This window comes from Battus philenor, unplaced genomic scaffold (genome assembly GCF_028537555.1).
Source record: "Battus philenor isolate CCGP_79_NKW_IND1 unplaced genomic scaffold, ilBatPhil1.0.hap1 SCAF_4, whole genome shotgun sequence".
Classification (NCBI taxonomy): Eukaryota; Metazoa; Arthropoda; class Insecta; order Lepidoptera; family Papilionidae; genus Battus; species Battus philenor.
In genome coordinates, this window is record NW_027181704.1 from 7,493,696 (window position 1) to 7,515,293 (window position 21,598).

Sequence of the window (21,598 nt, forward strand, 5' to 3'; positions counted from 1 at the left end):
AGATTTAAGAATCCTTGAAAGTCTACTAATAAATTTAACTATATCGTTGCGAAGAAATAATTTGCAGAATTAAAACAGGAGGAAAAAACATCAAAAAAAAAAACTTATTCTGGTAGGTCTACGACTAGAGAAAACAACAGCAAAGTGAGTTCCCATAATGAGAAATAGGAAATTGACTATTAAGGAAATTGCTCTCCATAGGCATCTTGTATAAACGAGCACAGAAAATTACCGACGATGAACATGAGTTTTGTAAGGTATCTGCTCGATAGTGGACAAAAATAAATTCGGTGGATGATTTCTCACAATAATCCGAAGATTTATTTAATCGGACCACATTATTTATCAACAAATTTATAACAATAGTCATCCATTACCACAAATCTGTAAGTGTCAAGTTCCATTACCGAGATTTTGAAATTGTATTCCAGAATCAAAACATCAATACCGTAGTGTAAAAAAGTGGACCAAATACAGAAGAAAAAATATAACATTCTTTGTTTGATATGGAAGTCACTGGTTCACTACTTTTAGGAAAAAAAAGATATACTTGTTCTATAATTAATTACCTTTATGACTTTTACATGAAGAATTAAAAGAATTATCAGAATTGCTCAGGATTATTCGAAAAAAGGTTTTTAAGAAATTCACGAATGTTTTTAGATCGCACCGCACTATCGATACTCATAAAGCTTGTTGTAAAAAAAAAATCAAATCTTTATGGAGAAATTGTCATGAATACAAAAATATAATTTTTTTGTTTTTTCCTGTTCATAATCTCAACACTACAATTTAGCGTTAAGAAACTATCTACAGTCAACTAAAAAAATATTTTCTGTAGGTTTTAGGTGATAATCAATGCAATGCTTACTCGATTAATTTAATAGACGCTATTTCTAGTTAAATTACGGGGCTATTATGTCGCAATGACGATGAGAATGTCAATTCTACGATATATAAGCATATTGATTTCATATTAAACACCAATCATATAAAATTAAATGTGTTGTGATTATAACGCGTGATTATATAAAATTAAATGTCTTTATAATAAATAACGTAATAATTTAATTAAATTTATCATAATTTTACTAGTAGCAAGGAAAGTCGTACCTATTTTGCGAGTAGAACATGTATAAAAAAAAAATTTCTTTATTGTTTCAGGTGAAAACAGTCCAATAGGAACATGAATTGATGATAGAATCCAAAAAGAATCCTTAGTCATCCTAAGTCATGCTACTGACAAAATTCTACAGGAGTGTTATAACTTTAAATATTATGTAGCGTATCGCATGAAAATAATATCCAATGTCGGATGTGAAAGTTAAAGTTGCGTAGACAATGAATAGCTATCTCGAAGCGGCTATACTTACTACGGCACTACAGATTTTTATATCGTTTTCAGGTAAGTTTTTCTTAAATACTTTATGCTCCCGCCAACGCGAATAGATTAGCTAATTTTAATATTGCCATAATTGGTAAACAATGACTACTGCTGTTGCGTGCCAACCATGACAATCACTCTATAAATGTATTAATACAATGCAATTACACTACTGTACATAAATATTGTATAAACTTATCGCTTTATTCTGAGCTATAAATTTAAGTTCAATACACTTTATTTTTATGGTTTAACTTATAAATAGTATATCTATCAACGCCTGTAACGTTTTTATTTAACGTTCAGTAACTATTTATTTATCATGTAATTAAAAATATAAACAAGTTAAAGCACAAACAGAAAATATTATTTACAATTTTATTGCTGTTTTGAGACCTTTTATATTCTACATCAACACTAAAAGTAAATACTATAATTTTTGTCGTAAAATAGCCATTTCTGTGCCCACTGATGTTGTTATTTTATATTATTTCTGCTGAGTTCAAATATATACATATCTTCGATAAGAAGCAAGCAGTAAATTCAATGTTAATTTAAGATGATAAATACATTGTCGCGTAGTCTATAGACACAACAAACTGCGCAAATATAATAATAAATGAATACTTAGTTAAGTAAATAATAAGTATCTTACATAAAAACTTATAATTACAAAAATATTAAATCAAAAATGATAAACAGTACCAATACTATCTGTTGGTAAGTAAATTGATGTTGTTAATAAATAATAATTTACAAAGTTTGTTATTAAAAACGCATATAGATGAATAGAAAATCACCTTAAATTAATACTACCTCCACTGTCTATTTTATGAAGATAATTGTATTTATGTCCAATAAAAATAATTTTTAAAGCTAAAACGTCACATATCAAACACTGTTCTGCACTATAATTAATATATTTTTTACTTAATAAATAAGGTACGAGTATCATAATATTTATATAAAATCTTTAATCTCTGTATAAGCAATAATTAGATATAAAATGGAGTAACATTTATTATTAAATATGAGGAAGCTCAAAACTACTTACGAAGTCATAAAAGATCGCTGTTACTCTCTTTACTTATAGGGTAAGAAAATTTTATTTTGCTTACCATTTCTACAAAATATTAATTAAAAATCAAATGTTAATACGTACATATTAAATTATTAACAATAAATCTGACATGTTGGTAATTAGGAACGCAAGATAGAGTATCTTTACATTAAATCCTATTTTTGGAATGTAAAGGTCATGCGTTATCAGTTAACCTCAACATTGTGCACTTCATTCAAATCGAAGATAAAGGTGATCTAAAAAATTACGACGTCTGTTCTACACGGGATATAGACATTGACATGAAATAATGCAAGGATTAAATATTACGGAATTCTGCAACTATATTTGGAAAGATGTTATTATATATCAACAGAGGAGAGACGAGTTATGAAGTTAGTCAGTTTGTATTAATTAGTACCAATCAGATTAGTCTTGAACAGACTTAGCGTCTCTCCGTGTTTTACAAATTGTATTTTGGGAAATGCACACAGGATTTGTACGATCAAGTCCACCGTCTTCGTTTAAAGATCAGTTACAATGTACAGGGAACATTCTAAGAATAAATTCAGCCCCAAAGCTTAAAACGTTTTCTTATGGTTACAGAAGTTAATTAAGTGACTCGTTTTTTTTTTAATAATTGGTAATATAATTAAAAGAGACATATAGGTGAGAAAATTCTAATAAAGCAATATAAAAGATGTGTAGGCAGCGAGATGAACTGAATAGAGAAATTTGTGTTTATGAACTCAGGTAAAGCGATTGCCGAAATGAAAAATTTAAGGGTCTTTGACTTCCTTTACATGGATGAGTCGAACTGTTTCCCTTTTCGACTACCAACATCGCACAAATTTTTCACAAAGGTGGTAGGTCAGCATCTCTATTTTAAAATCTCCTTGACTATCATGCTAGCATACTAGCACTTTGCACCTTTTTTGCTAAAGCAAATAATATCTTTGCATTCAGACAAGAAGAAATGACAGGATATGTGGGACTATAGGATAAAAAAACCTTTACAATGTTATTACTATAACAAAAGCCTTCCTCTCTTTACCTTTGCTCATTTCTTATCTTGTCACACGCAACGGATTAGCCTGAACCATATTGAGGACAAAGAAGGCAAAAAGTCATATATGCAAGCTTTTCTAAAATTTTTGTCTCTGTTTTGCTGGTCTCTATCATTGCTAACCATAAAATCTTGCGGAAGATTCTGACAGCTAAATTGCCGACGCTTCTTTATTGCAACAACCAGCAACAACCAGATCCGAAGGTAGAGTAACGACCATCATCGTACCGACATATTCCTCTTTCCACAACCATCATGCTGTAGGAGCATTTCTGGCACGCAGTACGTCGGTACATTTCTTTTCATTTCACTGATTCTAACCTTTTTCCTCTGTGTAGTTTGGTAAGATCTCTTAATAAATATGTAAGAACTTAGTATAAAAATCTATTTATACAAGTAGCTTTGGTATTATTTGTCTGTTGCACATTATCCCCCTTTTTGCAGGGCAAGAACCATGCTATAATCGTTATTCATATTATTAAAAAATTAAAAAAGGGATTAATGAATAAAATAAAAGTAAACTTTGCATTTCAATTTCTATAAGTAACATTTCTTTATTATAAGATACTACGGCAAGTAAGCGATGAAACGAACAGCGGAAGCAGCTGTGTCGTTCGCGTGCTGTTTACCAATTTATCACTAAGCTGATTATATATAGGCTCTTTCTTCTGACGTGCTTTATGACCTTGTTTACTCTCCTTCTATTGTTTCATACTATTTTATTTGTACACCTTTTAAATCTAGGACAAGGCGTCGGAAATATCTTGTGCCAACATTCCCAACGGTGTTATATCTTTTAAGATTTTATAAGAATTTTTCTTGTACATCTTTGAGTTTAGCTATTTTATTTTAATAAAATACGTTTCAAGTATAAGATATGTTAAATTGTAAATAAAAACATTAGGTAAAGTACAGCTGGCAAATTATAAAACTAGAATATATAACAACGCGTATAAAGTTCAAAAACAAATTGCATAAAAGTAAACAGGAGTCACAAAAGGCGCACCGCAAATTGTGTTTTCAGTGCTAGGTTCGGAGCGCAGGTGGCGAAGCCGGCCTTAAGCTCAAGCGGACCGCCGCCAAATCCGCATACGACTTTAATTTAACTTCGCCCCGTGTATATTGTCTCTGCACTAAAATTTGAATTATAATTTTGATGAAAAATTTTTTTTGATATTTTATACGTAAACAAAAGTGAAATATTATAAGCCTTAGTTTTCAATGCTGAGATGAATTGTTACAATAAAAGGCGTAACATTAATTTTTAATTACTTTAAAATTACTTCATACTTTGTTTTCATAAAATAAAAGCGACAATTACAAAAAAAAGTTATGCATTGTACACTGTTGTTGTACATGTTGATATAAAAGTGGACAGACATTAAATAATAACACCGTATGCCCACACTAAGAATTAACTTGTGTTATGGCTACTTGTGGTACTTCGTTACTTTATAGTATATATTTATTACTACTCGCAATATAGAAAAAAAATTAACATAGACTATGAAAGAATACGTGATTGGCGTGAGTATATCGGTGTGAGAGTGTAATTTTACATGCCTCACGAGCAGTATTCAGTGCTAGGATCTATTAAATAGTTTATTCCATAGTGCAAACATTGAAACGAGTTATCCGAGAGCTACTTACCATTTTGCAACGATAAAAAGATTACATTGGGTTTCGTAGAGACAAAGAAAAATCCATTAGCATGATCGCAGTAACAAATACTTAGAGGCGAGCAAATGCAATATTGTAAAATTTGCATAGGTAGGAGTTCACCCGCGCGCCGGTGCGCACTACGGTATGAATACGTAACAACTACATCAATATACAGCCAGAAAATATTGTTCTCATAAACGACAAACCATTTTACCTTGTACTATTGTTATTGAGATTAAAAAAGCAAGCCATGTTTGTAAAATAATTCTATAGTGAAATCTATAATATTATTCGCTACCTTTCATGTATAAGACATTTGCACCAATGTATTGAATCATCACGACATCTTTGTAACCATAGGAGTTAGAGACTTGCAATTTGGTAACAGGAATTGAGGGGGCGTTCAATCATATTTTTAAACCGAAGTTTCTACAAGTATAAAACTTGAATTAGATGACTTGAACTCGATTTGTTTTCAAGAATTAAAAAAATTACATTGTTTGTTAAATACTAAGATTGATTTATGAAATTACACCTTATTATAATATACCTTAAATATCCTAACAGAAAGATATTTAAAATCCATAACTTTTTATGTTTTGCTTTTAACAAATTAAGTGTTAGAAATTAATGAATTTATCATTTGCGTCCCTAGCTGAATATAAAAATAAGCACTCATTATTGAAAGGTTATTGCCGTATTCCAAATGCAATAAGTTGGCCTATTCTGTAGTTTTAAAATGGAATACATGTTTTAAAATCACTATGCTTAAGAAAAAGACGAAGATCCTAAATTTACACCCCCGTTAAGCTTTTGTGATGCGGGTGTCGGGAACGACGATTGCTCTGCAGTCTTGCGCTTGCCACGCAAAGAATGCCCAATGCACCGTGAAATTGCCTATTATCCGCATGATTTTATTTATTTATTTCATACGTCAATGATATTTCCATTCGTTTATTTAAATTTCCCTAATTCTCAATTTAATATATTGTAAAAATAAACGAATGTCTATTATGTTTCTAAAGCAGTAACAGTTAGCCGGATGAGTCTTAATTAAAATCCTTTATATTCTTAAAATTCTACTAACTTAGACTATGAATTTTAAATGTATGAACTTTGAGCGCAATGTGTCTCCATCCGGTACTGCAACCGGTTACAGCTGTGCTGGATTAAACGAAATTCATCGGTATCGTTGTACAATTAAAGTTTAATTTATAATATCAACTTTCATGGAGATGTATCATTTGCCATACTCAAACGGAAACTGATTCATTTCCGATGCATGGTTGAAGCTCTTTGTAGAGTCTGTCGGCTGGGAATTGCTCACGTTTTCAACATTTGATTGCGACATCCATACCTTTGAAACATTGCCTCCTTTTACTCTTGTTTTAGAAATATATTTATAAAACCATATTTTTGCATAGTAATATTTATATAAAAATGAATTGTAAGATAATTTGATAGTCCCGAAGGCATAGCGGTGTCTTTCAGACTCTGTCTAGAGTTAAAACTGCAAAACAGATGCTGACTGGCATCCCCCAGGCGAGCACTCGGTTGCGCCACGTAGTAATACCGTCTGCAAAATGCAACAATGCATAAGAATTCAATCTTACATTTCGGTATACATGCCGCATTAACCAACAAAAGATTCAGTGACCGAAACGACTGCAAAATTATTTTAAGAATATGAAAAACACAAACATGAATCCGTCACTTTTAAATAATTATAAATTTTAATTAATCATTTATTTGATTTCAATTTGATTGTGATATTTTTTAATATTTCAATGACAAACGTTTAATGAGTTCTTTACATTTCGTTATTACTCTTAATGTTTTTTTTTATAAAATACAATTATTTCTCTTTTTATGAAGATTAATTATTGATATTAAAAACATTTGAGATTCAATTCTTTGCTAGCAAATCTTAAATAATATCATGAATTAAATTATATGGTTGCTTGCACCTGCAACTTAACTATGTGTTACTTAATTTATAATTAAGTAAGAATTAGATAATATTAATAATTCTTTAAGATATAACAAACTATTTTAAAGTTTTTTAACTTCAGTTTAATGCAAGTAACGTGATGAACATGTCGTCTCAGGTGTTGTTTTCACGATAAAGTTGCTTTAAGCTACTCTAAACTCTACATAACATATTGTCCGGAGTCCCGTAAGCCCAGTTAACATTATATCTATTCTTGTGTCATATTAGTGTTAAATCACTTTACTATGAACAAACAAACATTTGTAGTGTACATGTAATATTTTTATTAATTTAAATCAAGACAAATACAATTTTCATTGATCATATAAGTAAATAATACTTCTCATTATTACTAATCAAAATCCAATATTTACTACCCATGATCTACCCATGGAAGTCGATAAATGAATACTTCGGTTATTAACGCTATGAAATTATGTCAGCTAAATAAACAGCTTTAAACAAAAAAATTATAATCCTGTTTAACGTAACGTTAAGCTGTATATAAAACTATTTTCTGCAAGTTGGAACTTTGAGTAGCATTAAAAGATTAAAAGTCGACAATTCACTCAGCCTGTATCGAATCGTAACTGGAAACGATCTCTACTCCACTGCGACATATATTTGCGATGCAAGCGGCGCGTCCGTGGCAAACTTCGCCCGGCGAATGCAAAAATTTAAATTAAAAGCATAAATCAGGCATGTATCGAGTAAGTTTCGAGATTGGTATACATTTCAACTATTGCCTCTGAATATGTATTAGTAGATTTGTTTTCATTTTAATATAACCTTACAGAGTTCAATGACCGATTCATCCACCTCAGTATCTCCGACATTATTAACTCAAATAAAAATAAGCTTTAAAATGTAAGATACCGACGAAAATCTAATGATTTCCAACTTATCGTTGAAGGTAAAATTTCTCAAATATCAAGTGTTTATTATCCGGAATCTCTTAAATTAGTGGGATATCTTATGACAAGAAAATTCACTTCATAAATAATTAAGGTGTAAGAATTTCCGCAAGGTATTTTCGAATTAATTGCTTCAAAATATTATGGGTATCATAATTTCGTAATCTTAATTAAGAGTACTTAGAGAAATTCAAATAAGAAAATTAAATCGCATGCAAATCTCTAGGCTCGAAAGTACTTAAATTTGGATTTTTTTTGTTGTTACTCAAAAGTCTTATTGGCTGTGAGAGTATTCGTATAAATTTGTGTTAATATTGCCAGTGCACCTCAAATTATTAATTAATATAAGGTAATGATGGCTTAATATTAACAAAAAATTACTAACATAATTTTTTTAAAGAAATATATGTAATATAATTTTACAGAATATAAAGTTTTATTATTACATAAGGTATATTGATTGTAATTATTGGCATTAGATCAAACAAAAAGATGCCTTCACTGCATTATTACATTTTCCAACAATAGATTTTTTATCTCGTCTTTAAAAGTAAGAAAAATACACAACTTTAAAATCTTTTATACACTAAATGCATTGCATTTTGCCCTGCGTCTATCTAAGGAAACAAAGCCAATACGTATGTCTTTGTTTGATTTTCATTGTTGATTTACTCTATTAGTTTATTAGATACGGTTAGCTCTGTAATTAAGAGATCTTCTTAATAGAAAATTTAAACTTTTAAAATGAATGATAAAAATTTACAATTATTTATTTATTTCAAATATTTAATTTTTTTTAATTTAATTTAGTCAAATATTAAAATGAATACCGACAAAATTTACAGGTGTGAATAACTTTAAAAATAAAAGTAGAGCGCATTGAAATAAATATATTAAAAAGTGTATGGCCAACTTAAAATCCTCATTTTTTTATAAATATCACGGATGTTAAAAAAAGAACAAGAAAAATAAACAGGGTAAACAGTACTCCTAATAAGAATAGTTCAAGCTTAATTAGAAGGAATTTGATTGCAGCTGTGAGCAGCGTCAGCTGGGAAGAATGGTGGACCTACGACGGCATTTCAGGTGAGTTTCGTAATGTTATATTTAAGTAAAGTTAAACTGCACGAATACAACCATTTTTAATTAGCATATTTTTGCGATGTTGCCTGCGTTTTTTTTTAATAATTCAAGCTTTAAAGTAATGTTTCTTTAGTTGATAAAATATACCTGCTAAGCACTTATAAAAAAGGAGAATTAAAGCATATTTCAATAATCATATTCATTTCCAGATATTTTATACAATTTATGTGTATTTATATATGTGTATACATATATATATATATGTATATATATATATATCTTACTATATATATATATATATATATATGTACTGTACATGGTACTTGAAACTTAAAAAAATGTCTCTCAATTCGCGTTATTGTATTTTTGGTTTTAAAGCAGATGATATTCTAAAGAAACCCTAATGTCGAAAAAAAATACGAAATGAAGTACAGTGAGGTGATCGAGGCCTATATATATATATATATCCCGTCTCACTAAAATCTCTGAGATGTTTTTTATCGGCTCTGTAGGTGCATGCAATTCTTTCTAGGAGTGAAAATTCTCCTTTTTTTTCTTGCAAAGGTTAAGTTTTAGTTAAAGCTTAGTTAGTAAATCATGGTGAGAAACTAATCCCACAATAACTAGGCCGATGATGACGTTTCTTCTCCGTAGCGGCACGACTTAACCGCATTTGCGCTGCCATACTACTTAATTTGTAGAATGCAGACTGCTCATAATCGATTGTATTAGAAATCTTTTCGAGAACCTATGTCCAACAGTGATCGTCCTACGCCCGAATAATGATGTTAAAGACAATCGCAAATAATGGTGGGCAATACTTACCTAAATACTGACCCTCCTTTCTCATTACGATTCCATTTCTGATGCGTAAGCAAATATTAAGGCGATCGAAGTTCTGCCATAATCTAAATCGTCTCGCACTCATCTGAAGTAAGCTGAATAAAATCCACACTGTTTGGCCGAAAACAAGTCTATGTTACGGAGTGGGTATGTGAATTACTCTCCGTCAATATCCAAACCACTACAAAGCATCCTTGCTTCATTACGATATTGCACCAAAAGTTTTGTGAAACTTAGTCTATTGACTCGTTTGCAAGGTTGATATTTTAATTTTTTAACAACAATATTACTAAATTTCCTAAAAGATAAAATATATTTTAAACTTGAATTCCTCACAGTCTCAGTTAGTTACATTACTATTCTATGAAATTATTGACCTACCATAATCATTATGCAAATAATACGACTGTCAGTAACATAAATTTTTCTTCGGCGATTAGATTTTTGACGATTTACGTGACATGAAATTCATACTGGCGATTTATCTTGCATTCACATTACGTTCCTAAAATTTGGAGATATGATTTATCAAATCGTCTTTTTCCTGTTTAAAATTGGAAATACTTTAACGTTTCTAAATATTTTTACATACATTTTATGTAACGTTTTGGTAGATTAGCAACGTTTTGTTACCGTTTTTCATAAAATGTCTTTTCTTTTTTTTCAAAACTTAGTACATTTTAGATTATAAACTTTTTTTAAGAGTCCAACTGATTTACGTTTTCACATTTTAACATATAAAATCTGCAATAAGTTATATCTTTTATAATAAAATACCTCATAACACAATTATGGATCTCGAAAGAATTTCTTTGAACGATATTATATAGAATTATTTCCTGCTGAAAACGACACCCGATATTGAAAAGTTTACCACTGTTGCTAGCCTGAGCGTTAGTGTAGTACACGATTGGTATATTGAAGTTGTACACCTAACTTACGTCTAACTGGTTCCATGAAAACTTACTAAAACTTACTAAATTACGTTTCTGGGTAATTCAAATATTTATGTTATGCTGCATTCGAGATCTTCTATGATGATAACATTACAGGTTAATAAATAAATTCCTTCTTTTTATAAAAAATAATGTTTATCTTTATACACAACACTCTCACTGTGTTTTGTTCTTCTTATTCACCGAGGATCATTAACACCGAAGACTTGAGTACGCAGTGAGAAAATTCTCGAAGAGCTCGAATTAATAAGAACTAAAATCCACATGAACTTCCCTATGATAGCATCCTTCAATTAAGGTTGTTTTGGATCCAAAAGCGCCCTGATTAGAGAAGTGCTCACGACAGGGAGGTATTCAAACGTTTTTTTTCTTGGTGGTCATTATCACAGTATTAAGGATATATTACAGTTGTAGAGCGATTCAATATCAAGCTTTATTACCACTTAAAAGTCCTTCGAAGTGTGAAACTTTTTTCCCAATTTTTACACAAAAATATTTATACTATTATAAATTACGGCCTATGCTTTTTAATTAAATATTATGAATCCCTAATTGTAAATATTAACGCCTGAAAATTATACATAGTGGCTTCATATTAACCTAAAGCCTGAACTAATATGATTTATTGTACATGTATATAATTTATTACATTAGCTTTTGTCATAGCAGAAAAATAATAATAGAAAAACAATTATGATATAAAGATAAAGTAAAACATAATCATGATAAACTATTTTTATTTACTTGTGTGATAAGACCATACAAATAATTTTATTTTTAGAAAGGTATAAAATTTAAACAAAGTGGGGAGTAGAAAATATGAGATAGAACCTTTAAATTAATAACAACTGATGTAGACGCAAATTGCCAAAAACAATAAAAGAATGCTCTAAAGCAGCGTTCACTTAACGCTTGCCCATAAAGAAGGCGTGACCGCAACCGCAGCGCTGGCTTACTCATGCAATTTTCAAGGTCATAAATAATAAAACCATGAACGCGATCCAAAGTACTTTGGCTACTTTTACGCCGTTGTTGCCCGCCATATTGAAATACCTTGCAAGCGCTAATGCTTTTGCCGCCTGCACAATCACTAAATCTAGCCAATGAATTATTAACATATCCGAAAAGGAAATCAGATATGTAAATCTATTGAAATAATTTAAACAAATTATTGATAAATCCTTCACTGCTATTTTACTCTAAATACATTTAAATTGATGATAACTCAATGACTATACCTAGATGCATAATTACAAAGTAGAGGAGTGTAGCAAGGCAGTGGAGGATTGAGCTTTGCAATCGTAGGTTGCGGGTTCGATTACCGTAGCACAATAATTCACACTTTGTACATTAGTTACCAATAATCATCACTGCTCACAAACAAGTTCCTAGAGAATGAGGAGCAGCTTCTTCTGCGTACCATAACACAACACAGCGATCTCCAACCCACCTGCAAAGCTGGATTTGTATCTCCTCCCAGATATGTTTATAGGGAAAACCTAGACTTTGCAGTGAGCGTCTATGGGCAGAAAATACGTTTGTCTTCGTTACAAAATATATATCTTTCTGTGTACAGGAAAAATATTATTGTATTAAATTCTCCTTATTTAAAATAATTTAAATGTTAATATCTTTATTACTTAATATTTCATTCTGGGCTAAGTTTCTTAGGAATTCTGTCAATTTATCATTATCTAATATTTTGAATCTTCTTACGAATACGTCCGCATGCAACGTTATCGGCTCGAGCCAAAATATACAAACAATTTTTTTCTGAACTAGCATGGAGTGTGTATATAAAAATAAATGTTTTGTGAAAGCCTAATCTTTCAGCATCAATTTTTTCTATTTTTAAAATACCTTTACAACATTTGAAACAATTATGCATTCAAAATGCAACAAAAGGGAGATTAAGTTATGGGAGGTAAAAATCAAATAAAAACAAAAAGTACAAGACATGTTAAATAAATTTATTAAATTTGTATTATGTATTCCTGGAAAAATAGCTTTTGCGTTGTCTCGGTGGCGATTTCTTACCGCCCTGGTTAATTTTTGCACCAGATCCTGAAGAAGTTCTTCCCACTCCTCTTCCAACGCCACCTTGTGCATGGGTGAATTGTTTCCGGGAGCTATTCCAGGAGTGGATCTTCGACTCTCACAAGAATATAACGATATTTTTAAAAAAATCCAATCGTATTTAAATGGTACTAATGTTATTTCAAAGTTCAAGGACTAGTCTTTTAGAAAATTTACATTTTTATACAAATAATCCGGGCTAGTTAAAAAAAATACGTTGTAAATTTTGTTGTCTAGGGGCGATTATGTTACACGTGTAATAAATAATTTTTGATAAAGCACATCCGTCAAAATTAAAACCTCTACGATATTCACTCTTCGAAATGGGCAGTACCCATTGCAAATTGATTTGTTAACTCAAAGTCTGCAATTCTGTGTCAAAATTAAAAAAAATACTATTTTTCGGTGTTGAATTAAACTACTAAATAAAACACCAAGGGGACAAAGTAAAGGAGACGTGTAAATTAAGATAGCGGTTTTATAACAGACAAAAACTAAACTGCATTGCGAGAAAGTCAAAATTAGGTAATGTTTACGGTACGCGAGCCGGGTTGAGCTGCATCCAGGCGCGGGGCTCCCTTTCTGCACTGCCCATAAACAATCGTCACTCGACATCTATTAACGACGAATAATTTAAAAAAAATTGCTTCGCAATTCGACCAGAATTTTAATATTTTAGACATTGAAATTTTCATGATATGTTCTATAAAATCTATCTTTAAAAGCTTAACTGTACTTAATTATAATAAGCAAAATACTAACGTATTTAAAATTTTAGGTCCAGCTTTCTGGGGCTTGATTAACCCGGAATGGTCCTTATGCAACAAAGGCCGCCGGCAATCCCCGGTGAATCTCGAACCGGAAAAGTTACTCTTCGATCCCAACCTACGCTTTTTACACATAGATAAGCATAGAGTATGTATGTTTGTGATTTTTATTCCTATAACATCTTGTATTTAAGTTGTTGATTTGAAATATTGTTATATAAAAAAGCGCATTTATTAATTTGAAGTTACTTACACTAAAATATTTGACGGTTTTTAACGAATTGTGCTTTAATTTCTAATTAGTAATTAAAACACATTTTCGTCTAAAACCACGTTTAAATATCCAAAAAATACAATAAAATTATGGACAAAACGAATTAAAAGTGTTTGAATAGGTAATCTCCCACACATATATTAAGTTGTAGATACTACTAAAAATGCTACGCAACTAGCTTTAAAAGCGATACGTTTTAAATTTATACATACAACCATTTCAATATTTTTTTATCGGATTACTGCTATAATAGAACAAAGGTTACTTGACACTTCTAGCTCTCGTGTCTTATTCTAACCTTATTCCATTTTGTATTCACAATATTTTAATTTTCGGTCTCTAAAAAACAGCAGCGCCATTTTGAAGCATTACTCACAACTTCTTACTAATGGTTCCAATGCAAATGGCGTGTTTTCAAAACAAAAAAAGAAACTATTATAAAATTATTTGACTTAGTTATAAAAAACGTCAACAGATAAATGGACTTATTAGCAATACGGGCCACTCTGTCATATTCACGGTTGAGAACGAGACACGTCATCACATAAACATCACGGGCGGCCCTCTGTCGTACAAATATCAATTCCATGAGATACATATTCATTATGGACTTCACGATCAATTTGGATCCGAGCACGCCATCAATGGATATTCATTTCCTGCTGAGGTGAGTGTCGATATCATATTTTTGTTATTGGTGCGTTATATTAAATCGAATAACGCTCACAAAACGTCGATTCTTTTTTATTATTAAATACGGGAAATGAAAACGACATGGTATTTAGCATCAATTATTATGTTCGCAAAAAATTTAAAGAATTTCCCTAATTATATACACTAATTCTTTTAACAAATTGGTTGCCTTATGAATTACATATAAAGCAGATTTAATTATTATTTTGAAATTAAGATGGATAAATGATAAAATCAAAGGAAACAACAGATCCAAGTTAGAAGCGACAATACCTATACAAGCGTACTGAGACTAAATGGTACTGAGCGTACAATAATCCATTGTTAGAGTTTCGCGGAAGTTCGTTCAGTAAACAGAGAGACAGACGCTGTACTAATTGATTGCAAGCACTTTCTAATACAAACATTTAAAGTTAATATTAATCGTATCTACAAACAAATAAAACTAAGTTATAGTATTAACAGTTGCTTTATAATAATTCAATGTAAGATACTTAATATCCAGAACCCTACAGGTTTGTACATTCACAGGTCTGCAACGGAGTGTTACTTTATGCAGAAAATAATTTATTAGAAAATAATTTTATTCAATGAACATCCAAATTCTATAACATTTTCATTGTTTTTGTTAACGTAAATGATTTTCAAAAATTTCAAACTGCATTCATAAAACCTTATAATACAAAATTGTATTCGCATTCATCTCATTCCCCCTTTCATGTAATAAGATGTTGACAGGGATTCCAAGTGAGAGTTTATCAAAAGAATTCGTAACAGATGTTTTTTCACGCATCGCCCAGTCGCGCCACACTTTCTTCTCCGAGACGCTGAAATCCCAAATGTAATCCCGAGGAACGACTGCGAGCCAACTCAAGCATAGCTCCTGTTTATTTATGTGACAAATTCTTACGCAAACGCGTTAAATCTAAAATCATGTGCTTATCCTCCCGTGTATCCGATTTTATTCGTCTCGTTCTATCTCAGATTTTCCGAATTCAATTTTATTATATTCTGATTCTTTCACTAATATTTGTAACTATACTATATTAATATTGTTTAAAATGATAATGCTTAGTACGGTTCTTCGAGAGAAGCGTAATTTTCTAAATTGATAAGTGCAAATAACACTAAAAATCTAACAAACTAAAGTTCAACATTTAGTAATATTTTTGCTTTCAGATTCAAATTTTTGGTTTTAACTCGCAACTTTACTCAAACTTTTCGGAAGCTTTACACAAAGCTCAAGGAGTTGTATCAATATCATTGCTTTTACAGGTAAGTAATAATTTAAAATGTTTAATATTTTTAAATTTAAAATAGAATTACTTTAAAAAAAAGGGTTTTTGTATATTTTTATTATCAATCGGCGCAAGTTTAATAAAGATCTTCTACACAAGAGCCTACTTGAGTTCCCTCAAAGTTAATTAAACAAGAGCATAGCGACACAAGAGGGCCGGAGTACGCATCAACTTTTGAAAATAATAAGTAATAAAAGTGCAGGCGCGTGATTTGTGCTAAAATTATGGATTATTGAAAAATGGAAGTAAGCTTTAACACGATCAGAATTATCGACGAAGCGTTATCAGCAGTGCCGCACCTTTTCATAGCTTTCACCCAAACTGGAGGTAGTTAATTAAGGAAATTGGAATTTTCTGTGCGGCATTGGATTAGCCGCCAAAGCTATTAGTTCAAATTAAGAACTGTCCGATAGAAAAGTATATTGAAAATGCTGTTTCGTGTTGTCAGTAAAACATACGATATTTATTTCCTTAAAAAGCTTCACAAATTGAACAACCACTATTTATCCTGTCCGCTATTTAAAATTATTTTTTTTCTCATTCAGTATTTCTATGTAGGAACACTAAATCGTTGCAAATTTTAAAAGGATAAGATTTAATTTAATTCCAAGTACGAAGCAATGTATTTCTTTAAAATTAGAGCATAAACATAATCCTTAAATTCCATACTAAAGTTATTTATATTTGTAATTATAACATTTACAATTTCAAGTTTCAACTGGGCTAACTCTATAAAGACACCTGTAAAGTTGTGCGTTCAAAAGGAAAGTAATTATTTGGTCGTTTTACAACTTTGCTTAATTAAAGTTGTGACATTATCTTGCGATAACCAACTGTTATTAAACTCATTTAGTATGTTAGTTCCACAAATATTTTTAATGTTTTTCCTTTCAGCTCGGAGATTTATCTAACCCAGAACTTAGGATATTAACCGAAGAGTTAGAAAATATTAAATACGGAGGTAAGTCAGTATACATTATTGGGTACCATACATTAATTAATTTAAATTTGGAATTTAATATGTTAATGAACCATATAATATAATAATTCCGAATTTAATTTTATTTTATTGGTTTATATCTTACACTTTTTTATTTAAAATGATACACTTACAACTACTTACCCATACATACTACTATATACATACTTTTTGGCGTACAGTTTTTAAGTTATTAACAGCAATCAGGGTAAGATTCAAAATGTTTATCTTTTAAAATTTTGCAAAATAAAATGTCTCGGATGAACTCATAAGATATATTACTTTAGGTGCAGAGATGCCAGTAAACAGGTTATCAGTCCGGGGCTTGCTACCTGATACTGATTACTATATGACCTATGACGGGTCGACAACGGCGCCGGCGTGTTTTGAGACCGTGACATGGATCATAATTAATAAGCCTATTTATATAACTAAACAACAGGTAAGTTGTATTCTCATGTTTTTTGCACATATTAATGCAAGTGTAGTTAACAATTTAAGTTTTTATAAATATAAAGGCATTGAAAGCTTTTGATGTAGTGTTTCTAGATTACAAGTCAAACATGCAGTGATGTCTATCAAAGAAATATCGTTGTTAATCCCAAATGTTATTCCTCTTTCGATAATAAAGAAGAGTAAACAAAAAGCGCGCCTATAAACTATATAACCATCGCACATACACCAACTTTAAAACTAAAAAAACAGTGGGTTCGATACATGTGAACACGTAGAGAACACGTTATAAAGATAACCAGTGTACCATACGAGCAACAAAATAGCAGGAGCCACCAGGAGAGAGATTATCGTCAGGAGTCAAATAAACAGTGGGCTAATAATATAATTGGCATTGCTGAGAATGACTCAATAAAGGCGTTGACAAAGAGACATGGAAGACGATTTAGGAAGCCTCCAACCAAAGAGATCCAAAACAAAAATAAAAACTAACTAGTATTTATTAAATTATTAACAACAATTCAAAGGCAATATAAAAATGTATTATAGCATACGCTATTTTTATTATATTAATAGTTTTGGCGCCGTCAATTTAAACAAAAATATTAAAATTCAAAAGTTTAGCAAAAATATGATACGACGGTTTACATAACCTCAAAAGAAAGATGTGCTTATTGTTGGCGATATAATAGTTTATATAAATAATTAATTATATCATGTGTCATTTCGTCAAAAATAGTTTGGTTCGTGAAAACTGAAACTGTAATGAAAACAATAGAAGCAAAATTGTGCATCAAATCATTGTTATGTAGTTCGGCTGTGGTCGAGGGTATCATAATAACATTTTCATTTGAGCTCACGCTACAATAAACAACTCACGTCCCGCGCCTTTAGACAAAGACTTCGCGGTGAATTATGTACGTGTTAAAAGTAAACTGAAAGTACAGCGTTGTATGGCTGTTATTATAAATCATTGTTTATGTTTTCCGTTTGTGTTGGTGGGAAAATTAAGTGCTAGTGGAAACTGCTTGCAATCTCGCGGGGAGTTGAGTGAACGCCATGCGGTTCTTGTTTGAAGCACAATGTATTGCTTACATTCAGTCTCAATTTTCTGTTTGTATATTTCATATCTTAAAGTTACAGTACACTTCATCAAATTTAAGCATAATTTTACATCTCGCAACCGCACCATTGTTATAAATTATATAGCCATTTCCTTCATTATTAGTAGCTTTAATGTAATTCAAAAATAACAAACTCACAAAATGTAATAATCATCATGAAATAAAGTCATTTCAACTTTGATTCGAACTATAATTACAAACAAATTGTTTGCTACAACGAAAAGCGCGAAGTGAATGAGATAGCAACTATAGCGTGTGCCGAGAACATTAATCCCGCCGCACAGACCTTACCTACCTGAACAACGCTCGACACCATACATTAAAGGAAGAAGGAAATTTCAATTTACTTGAAATCGTTTCTGAGATTCAATGATTTACCTTTGCTTTTTGGAATAACAATGGAAATCGATTTAATACCTTAAGTTTGTGACGTAATGTGATTGCATGGATCATTTGCCAGTAAAAGGTTTAAAGCTTATACAACTATTTCCAACCAACTCTGTATGTCTGTATGTATAAAGTGATCACTTTGAAATACAAAAATTAATTTATTTTTTTTATTGGAATTCGACGGCCAATAGCTTCAGGCAGTGTAAAGTTTACAGGGACAGTAAGTAAACAATAATTGATTTTAAAATGTAACAATCGATCTTTTTGTTACTATGTTCTCATAACAATTAAAATTTCGGAAAATATTGATTTTTGGAAAGATTGTACCAAAAATTAATAGACGGTTAATGAGCTATACATTCATTTAAAAGTTTAACAACACAATATATAACACCAATAACTAATCACACTGTATATATTTAATTTATACATAGTTATAAAATATAGAAATATTCAAAATAAATACTTAATTTCAGTTACATGCTCTACGGCGTCTAATGCAGGGGGACGCTCGACATCCAAAAGCACCACTTGGAAACAATTTTCGACCTCCACAGCCCCTCCATCACCGAGCAGTTAGAACAAACATAGATTTTGATTTGAGCAAGGTAAAAGATTATATTTGCACTCGCATAACACTGATTCAGTCGTTTACTAGAACTACGTTTCACTATTAATGTTTTTTCAATGATAATATTTGGCTTATTTCCATACTTTGAGATTATTTATTTCGCGCATTCTGAATTTTTTTGAGTGCACAAATTTCTTATTCAGTTGATAGCATGTTATTTATATATTCCAAAACTTAAATGATTCTTACTAAGTTTTAGAATAAAAAAAAATCTTCATAAGATTTGTCGAATCTAACACCTTTTATACAATGCTTTGAAGTCGTCCTTATAAATCGTCCATTCCAAACTAAACAAAAGAATTTTTACAGTATCCTGGGAAAACTTGTCCGAGTATGCACCGGGATATGCATTACAAAGGTAATAAAATTGTTAACATTTTCTTTAAAAAAAAGTACCTACTTTAAATTTATTTCTTTTTTATTTCAGCCAAAACATGGACACAGTATTAAAAATGCTACCACCGTATATATATATACATATATATGTATGTATGGTATATATCACAACTTTGTAGGCAACTGAATAATGATTTAACTATGAGCTGATGTATATACGGTACTGTACAGTCTAGTCGATATATATTGCTTCCAAATATTGAAGCTATTAAGGATATAGTAGGAAAAAGTATTGTATCATATAGTAATTACATAAAAGTGTACCAAATTAACCATTACAATGCAAGTTAATTTTTATGAATATTTACATTGTATTGGTATAAGCATAATAATACTAAAATGCCTCTTACTATATTAAGTTTCAAAATATTTTCTATGCATATGTTATTTTCGATAAATCTCATAAAAATTATAAAATTTAGTAATAACTTATATTATGAATCAATTATAAGATTTATTTAGTCCTTGTTAATAGTAAAATACAAATTTAGAAACCTATCAGCTATATCAAACATTTGAATGTATGTATTGTCATATCTATATTAACATATCAATTAGAATTGTTCGCCCAATTCGGTGGGTCTTGTTAATGTTGTGTATTTTTACTTCAAGTAATAGGCATTGTTCATGAAATAACAATCAAATTATGCTTCAAACTAAAACTTACACTTTGGAAAAGTAATTTTTATAGATGAACTGTATTTATTAGTAACTAAAATTGCTGACAAGGATCCACAGCTTTAACTAATCTAAAAATTCGAACGCCTAAAGTCAAGCGTAGCTAGTAAAAATTATAAATATCTTTGAATGTACTTGGCTTTTGCATTATGTTGTAGAACTTGTAAAAGTTATTTGAATAAATGATACATCTTGAATGTTTTTTTTTATTTCAAATATTTCTAATCCCTATCGTTCCCACTGTAAAATTATTAAATACCGAAACGTTTAACTCAAAGGAAACCATTTCAATTCCACTTACAGAGCCTTTTAGCAAAGTCACAAAGTCAGCGATCACAAGCTTAAAAATATACCTCGACACTTTTTCAACTCAACGGAGTGGAACCGTCTGTTTTAGTGTTTTCTTCACTTCTGTATTTGAATAAGAAGCTCATTTGAATTCTATGAGAATCGAAATTGCTCTCTTTTTCGTTGTAGTAACTTAATTTAATCGACTTCCTTCACGATGTCCTCTAGATTAAATACCGTTAATACGAACAGATGGTTATATAATCATTTCTCCTGCTTAATTTTAACATTTACAAAAATGGAATGAATACCGATGAACTTAAACGATAATACGTTCAAAAATCCTCTTAGATGTTGTAACCATTTCGTTTATAAGAGTATTTAACAAGAGAGCTAAGCGATCAAAAGAATGCATATGATACTTATTTCATAATAGTGTGGATCTACAAAAACTTTTGAAATAGAACATCTTGCGTAAAATACATTACCGTTCATCACTTTGTAATACGCGATGGTACGTCTCGTTATGAGGTTCTCTACATTGTACAAACTGGTACCTAAGTTCGACTTGACACAGTTCGGTTAGAACACTG

The 21,598-nt window shown here is 30.6% G+C and overlaps 1 protein-coding gene across 1 annotated transcript; it reads left to right on the forward strand.

Moving 5' to 3' along the window:
* The first annotated feature begins 1,300 nt into the window (after positions 1-1,300).
* LOC137928815 (carbonic anhydrase-related protein 10-like) lies at positions 1,301-20,209 on the forward strand. The gene is made up of 10 exons (XM_068771798.1): positions 1,301-1,405; positions 9,112-9,162; positions 13,813-13,949; positions 14,551-14,742; positions 15,948-16,043; positions 16,961-17,027; positions 17,333-17,487; positions 19,489-19,620; positions 19,953-20,001; positions 20,071-20,209. The coding sequence occupies exons 1-10, from the start codon at positions 1,342-1,344 to the stop codon at positions 20,091-20,093; spliced, it is 966 nt and encodes a 321-aa protein (XP_068627899.1). The 5' UTR covers positions 1,301-1,341; the 3' UTR covers positions 20,094-20,209.
* Positions 20,210-21,598: the final 1,389 nt, after the last annotated feature.

What these genes read in the sequence shown, in the direction of transcription:
- LOC137928815 (XM_068771798.1), top strand. Translation starts at nt 1,342, where the DNA reads ATGAATAGCTATCTCGAAGCGGCTATACTTACTACGGCACTACAGATT. An exon ending in TACACATAGATAAGCATAGA is followed by an intron (nt 13,950 to 14,550) that starts GTATGTATGTTT and finishes AAACGTCAACAG; the next exon opens with ATAAATGGACTTATTAGCAA. An exon ending in CAATATCATTGCTTTTACAG is followed by an intron (nt 16,044 to 16,960) that starts GTAAGTAATAAT and finishes TTTTCCTTTCAG; the next exon opens with CTCGGAGATTTATCTAACCC.